The sequence below is a fragment of the Molothrus ater genome, chromosome 5, assembly GCF_012460135.2.
Source record: "Molothrus ater isolate BHLD 08-10-18 breed brown headed cowbird chromosome 5, BPBGC_Mater_1.1, whole genome shotgun sequence".
NCBI classification, from domain to species: domain Eukaryota; kingdom Metazoa; phylum Chordata; class Aves; order Passeriformes; family Icteridae; genus Molothrus; species Molothrus ater.
The window spans coordinates 49,112,350-49,119,085 of NC_050482.2; the positions used below are offsets into that span (position 1 = coordinate 49,112,350).

General features: G+C 52.8%; 1 protein-coding gene across 1 annotated transcript; it reads left to right on the plus strand.

The window, feature by feature from the left end:
- The first annotated feature begins 924 nt into the window (after positions 1-924).
- Positions 925-4,234, plus strand: CHADL (chondroadherin like). The gene is given in 5 exon segments (XM_036401138.1): positions 925-1,077; positions 1,169-2,830; positions 3,516-3,593; positions 3,595-3,683; positions 4,009-4,234. Coding segments are annotated over 5 exon segments (2,208 nt in total).
- The last annotated feature ends 2,502 nt before the right edge of the window (positions 4,235-6,736 follow it).

Here is a 6,736-nt window from a genome sequence, read left to right on the forward strand (position 1 = left end):
GTTTAGGGACATGGTGGCACTGGGCAGTGGGCGTGCAGGAGAGGGCTGCCCCAGTTTGTGTGTGTGTGTGTGTGGGCTGCAGCAAGACTAGATGGGGTGACAGCAGGAGAGCAGTGAGAGCAGTGTAGGTGTAGGGGACCACAGGGGACAATGAGCTACAGTGGGCATGAGGCTGTGCACTACAGTGCTCCACAAATTTAAGCCTTGCAGACCCCACTGATGCTGTCTCGGAGCTAAGCAGGATGCATTGGTCGTATCTGCAGCCTGATGCCTTCCTCTGTGTTTCTCCCAGCCTTGGCCTCTCTCTGATACCTTCACCCCAGGGGCTCACTCCTGCCTAGCCAAAACCAACCTTTCCTTCCTGCAGCTAAACAGTGGAGTTCTATTCCAAACACTGCTATGAATAGCTTAGGAGGGAAGCAGGGAGCTTGCAGGGAGAGAGGCAGATGACCAGGATGGTGGAGACATAGGGCATTTGCCATTTAAAGAAGGGTAGCAGCTCAGAAGCCTGTGTGATCACATTCTCTGGATGGCTGTACCTGCTGGCCTTACAAAAAGAATTGTAGGAGAGATATTGATAGCTTGCACAGTCCAAGGCAATCTTAAGCAAGTGATATTTGAAGAAAATGCAGGGGTAGGGTAGGTGTCTGTTTCAAGACAGCTCCTTGTGAGTGACCTGCTAGCTGTGACATTCACTTTTCATTCCAAGAATTCCTCCTCTCTTTTTTCCACTCTTCCTCATTTATAACTTGTGAAATCATAGTGTGAGAGCAAGAGAAAGTGAGACCTGACCCACTAGGTGACAGCAGCAGCCATCTTGGTACATGGGGTTCCAAGCAGGCAATGCTGTTTGGGGATGCATGTGAGCCTTGCCTCTCCCCTGGCCTTACATCTGTCTCTCCCCAGCCACAGGTGCCCTCCAATATGGGGCCATCCTGGGGACTCCTCCTGCTTGCAGCAGCCTTGGGGGCGACGGCTGCCGCCCGCTGCCCTGCACCCTGTGTCTGCGATAACCTCCATGCCCATGTCCTGTGTCTCAATGGGAGCCTGACTGCAATCCCTGACACCATCCCAGAGGTGGGAAGGGGAAGAAAGGTCAAGGGATGGGGAGAGAAAATAGGTATGGCAGCCCTGGGGTGATTCAGTGTTTTATTTGTGTGACTGACAGCTCACCAGAAAACTAGACCTTCGGGGCAACAGTTTCATGGTCATCCCAGCAGGAGCCTTCCTTGCCACCCCCTACCTGACACACTTAGACCTACGGCATTGCAAGGTGGAGAGGCTGGAGGAAGGGGCTTTCCGGGGTCTGGGGAGGCTTGTCTACCTCAACCTGGCCTCCAATGGCATAGCCTTCCTCTATCAGGAGTCCCTGGATGGGCTCTTCTCCCTCCAGCAGCTCATTCTGGAGGGGAATCGCATTGAGGAGATACAGCCGGGTGCTTTTGGCCATCTGGCATCTCTCACTGTCCTCGACCTGAGGGCAAATGCTTTGGTATACCTCCCAGACATGATCTTCCAGGGTCTGCAGGTTCTTAGATGGCTCCGGCTGTCTCACAATGCCCTCCATGTGCTGGGCGCTGACGCCTTTGCTGCTCTGCCTGCCCTGCGCAGGCTGAGCCTGGACCACAACGAGCTGCAGGCACTGCCTGGCGAGGCCCTTGCCAGGTTGGATGGGGCTACCCGGCTAGACCTGGGCCACAACCCCATCACCTACGTGGCCGAGGAAGCCCTGGCCATGGCCTCACTGAGGCACCTCTTCCTGGACCACGCCTCCCTCCAGGATGTGGCACCCGATGCCTTTGCCCGCAGTCCCCAGCTCCGTATTCTGGACCTCCGGGAAAACCAGCTGCAGGGGCTGCCGCCCCTGGCTGGGGCAGGGGGGCTGGTAAGGGTCAGCCTGGATGGGAACCCTCTTCTCTGCTCCTGCCTCCTGCGCCCCTTCCACAAGTGGCTGGCAAGGGCACGAGTGCAGGCCGAGGGTGCCTGTGCTGCACCCCCTGCTCTCCGTGGCCGGTCCCTCAACTCCCTGAAGTCCCCTGAGATGAGATGCAGTCGCCTCCAGCCACCCCCCAGCCCCACCGCACCGCCAGAGCAGCCAAGTTCAGCCGGCAGCAGGCAGTGTCCCCGGGGATGTGTCTGCTCCCCTGATTTCCATCATGGGTCCTGTGAGAATAGGGACCTGCGGGAGATCCCTCGGGACTTCCCTGAGGACACACGCCTTCTCGACCTGCGCCGAAACCGCTTCAGGACAGTGCCACCGGCTGCCTTCCCTGGCCTGAAGGAGCTGGTGTCACTCCACCTGCAGAAGTGCAGCATCAGGGAGCTGCAGCCCGGGGCGCTCCAGGGGCTGGAGAGCCTGGTCTACCTGTACCTCACCGACAACCACCTCTCCACCCTGGAGGCTGCTGCCTTTGAGGGGGCCCCGCAGCTGGCCTACCTCGACCTGGACCACAACGCCTTCACCCGTGTGCCTGCGGGCACCTTCTGGCTCTTGCCCAACCTCATCTCCCTCCATCTGCAGCACAACGCCATTGGGGAACTGGTGGAGGGTGACCTGGCTGGAGCCAGGGGGCTCCGCTGGCTCTACCTAGCTGGGAATGCCATCAGGCACATTGCCCCAGCTGCCCTGGCTCCCACCAAGATGCTGGAAAAGCTGCAGCTGGAGGGAAACCACTTGTCAGAGGTGCCCACAGCAGCCCTGCAGGGCCTGCCTGCCCTGAGTGAGTTGAAGCTGTCCCGAAACCCCATCAAGCACATGGGGGATGGTGTCTTCCTGCCAGTGGCCTCCAGCCTGCAGCACCTCTACCTGGACAACATGGGCCTGGAGCAGGTGAGTGTCTTATGGGACTCCCAAGGGGCAGTGGTACCACAGGGCATATTACAGGTTTCACTGCCCAGGGCTGGTGGCTCCTGTAGGGTCATCCAAACAGACATCCTCAAATTCCCAAGCCTTCAGGAGGTGTTCCATAGCCTGGCTGGGAAGCCAGATTTTTTCAGGCTCATCTGTAGCATTCCCTTGCTTCAACCTTCCTCCTGGCTCCCTTGGAAGAAGCTTATTCCCTCCAGTCCTTAAACACCTAATTTCATTGGGGTCCACACCATTTCCTAAACAACCTCCTTTCCCCAGCTCTGGCCAGATTGTTCTTTCTCTTATTACAGGCTGTCCTGCAGGCCTCTCCATTGCTATTATCCTGAATATTTCCATTCTCTCAAGGAAGTGGTATTAGCAGCACCCTCATAAAAACTGTGTATCTTAACAGCACCCAGGGATCACTCTGAGACCTCCTGCATGTGACCTTCTTTCTAAGACTGAACAAGAGTCTAATGAGTTCCAAAATGTGATTGAAATGGCTTGAATTAATTAACAGTCCCTCATATTTAAAGCAGCTCTTTTGTGGGGCCACTAGCTTCAGGACAGGTTGTCAGCCCCCCCAAGATGATCAGAGGTGCAGGGGCAGAGATCTGCTCCCCTGCCTTGATCAGCATGCCCCTGATTTACCCTTCTTCCATTGCAGATTTCCCCCCATGCCTTCACTGGCCTCGGTCCCAAGATCAGAAGCCTCTACCTGGAGAGCAATAAAATGAGTAACATACCCTGACATGAACAACTTCACAGGGCTGGAGATCCTCAACCTGCAGGATGTGCCTTTCCACTGTGACTGCCAGCTCCTTCCGCTGCACAGGTGAGTGCCACAAGGGGGGAGCAGCCTCAGGGATCTGCTGGGGGGGCAGTTGAACCTCCTATGGTAAAGGCACCAACTCACAGCCCACTGGCCATTTTTGGTGGCAAGATGTAGCACACTTCTGTATGCAAGGATGGAAGTTGCCTGGGCTTTCTGGGTGTAGGGAAAACAACCACAAGCTGGGGCGGGCAAATATTGAGATATTCAGAGGTCACCCAGGTTACCTGGCCTTACTTTGAAGTGATCATTCACTTATGGGCATAGACTTTTGCTCTTTCTTTCACCCTTCCTCATTTCTTTCCCTGATCTTCTACCATGTTTCCAGGTGGATCAACAAACTCAACCTCTGTGTAGGGGCCACCTGTGGTTCCCCTGCAGAAGCCCAAGGGCTGAAGGTGAAGCTTTCCACCACTTTCCAAACTTGTCCTGGCTGGGGACAAGGTGAGGCTGGGGAAACCAATCCTAACAAGACTAAAGCTGCAAGCAAGTCCAGCAAGAAAAAGAGGTTGGGAAAATCTCCAGCCAGAGGCTTCAGTAAGAGCAGAGCTTAGGGTTTCTTAAGGTGTGTGGGACATGTGCTGGACACAAAAGGGCCATACCTACAGTCTGACTAGAGCAGTTTTACTAGACTTGTCCCCACCATGGAGACATGAATATTGCCCAAGGTGCACAGGAGAGGCTGGTGCCATCAAAACAATGCTGATTTGCCAAAGATGCAGGGTTTGGTTTTGCAAGACACAAAGGTACATTCCATAGAGTCTGCAGCGTCCTTTGGTGATGCAAACAATGAAGCCAAATACTTGCTGCTTCTTTCCAAGGCTTCATCCAGCCATGTGAAAAAGCTGCTGTCCAGAAGTTTGGTTTTGTTTTTGAAAGCACTTTCACAGCTGCCAAAATCATAAAAGAACCCAGAGTGGGACTGCAACCAGCGCCATACATTAAGGTCCTGCACTGGCACAAATCTTATTTTGAAAGCTTAAAAATTATTAGTGAAAATGTTGCCTTAATTCCCAGAAGTTCCTCAGAATTAAAACATATGCACATGGAAGCCCTTTTATTTCCTGCAGAATTCGATCAGTGATCCGTAAGTGATCCCATGATAAACAATGTGCTCAACCTGTTCCCCATGACTGCATAGGTTGGGACCCCAGACCCCAGCAGTCTGCTTAAATTGAAAAGGCTCTGAAAGATAAATGTACAGATAAAGATATGTTTTGACTAACTCGGGATTTTGGTGGCCTGGAAAGCAATATGCAAGCCTTGGGCCTCTTCCTGAAGTTGGTCATAGGGTTTTAGGGTACTGATCATAGACCAAATTTACAGTCCAACTGTTAAAAAAAATAAAAACTCAAACCATGCTCCAAGTCCTCTGCAATTCTGGGTTCAAAAGCATGAAATTACAGAAGCGGACACATAGTGCAGATGAATATCTGGTTTTGAGGCCAGTGCCATGGAGGAGGTTTTGGCTTTTGTGACAGTAGTGTGTGCTTTAATGATTGTAACATGTTAGGTGGATAGGATCCACCTGTCTATGATGGGATCCACCTATCTATAAAGGGTAAGAGAATCTTTGGCAGCAGCCTGCCTAATTTGGTGAGATGGGCCTTAAACTAAAGAACTCAGTGTAGGTGAGGTCTGAAGTCCCATGGCTTCCTCTGGGGAGTAGATCACACCCATCAGTGCAGTGAAAGATGCTCCTTGACTGTCCCTCACAGTAAGCATCAAAGAGCTACCACCACAGGTGTTTATGGTTGTGGGTGAATCCTCCTAAACTCCTTCTTGGGCAATCCAATTGCTTGCTTAAACCAGATGTGAGTGGGACAGTTTCAGGTTCTTCCCTGGCAAGCTGTAGGATGGCATGAAAAGGTTAGAGGGACAGGGTGGTACTGAGTCCCTCTGCAGGTGACTTGAAGAGGTAGTAGACACAGGGGAGCATACTTGGAGTCTTACAGAGGTGAGCCAGGGACTCCTGAGGTAACAGAAGCCAACAGGGATACCAGCAGGGAAATATCTCAAAGGAATTAAGGGGTGTTCCTCTGGGAAGGTGATGCAGCCAACAGCCTGGCCAAGGTGCCTTTACACCAAAGCACACAGAATGGGCAACAAACCAAAGGAGGGGCTGGATACCACCATGCTGCTGGAAAGTTATGACCTCGTTGCCATTACTGAAACTTGGTGGGGCAAATTGTGTGACTGAGTGACTATCAATGGCTATGAGCTGTTCAGGAGACAAAGGAGGGAGAGGTGGAGGGGTTGCCCTCTATGTCAAGAGGTGCATTGAGTGTGAAGAGTTGTCTCTGAAGAACAGCCATGAAATACTGTGGGTAAAAATCAGACACTGAGGTAACAAAAGGAACCCTGAGGCTGGGGTCTGCTACAGCTGCCTGACCAAGGGGAGCCCATTGACAAAGCCTTTGCCCCAGGCACAGGAGGCGTCGTGCTCACATGCTCCAGTCCTGCTGGGGGACTTCAGCCACCTTGACAGCTACTGGGAAAGCACCAAGGTAACTGCAGGCAATCCAGGAGACTCCTGCAATGCATGGAAGATAGCTTCTTGAGCCAGCTGGACTTCTGTAAAGCTTTTGACACAGACCCCCACAACTATTCCCTCCAAACTGGAGTGATGGGTTCCATGAGTGGACTGTTTGGTGGATTAGGAATTGTTTAGATGGTTGCCTGCAGAGGGTAGTGGTCAACAGCCGAGAGTCCCAGTGGGCGTCAATGACCAGCGGTGTCCCTCAGGGGTCTGTACTGGGACCAGCGTTTTTTAATGTCTTCATTACTGACACAGACAAAACGATCAGGTGCACACTCAGCAAGTTTGCAGATAGCACCAAGCTGAGTGGTGCTCTTCACTCACCTGAAGGATGGGATGCCAGCCATAGGGATCTGAACAGACTCAGAAGTGAGCACATGGAAATCTCATGAGGCTTAACAAGACCCAGTGCAAGGTGCTGCACCTGGATTTGGGCAACCTCCAGTATCAACACCAGCTGGAGCATGAAGGGATCAAGGGCAGTCCTGCCGAGGACTTGGGGTTACAGGTGGATGAG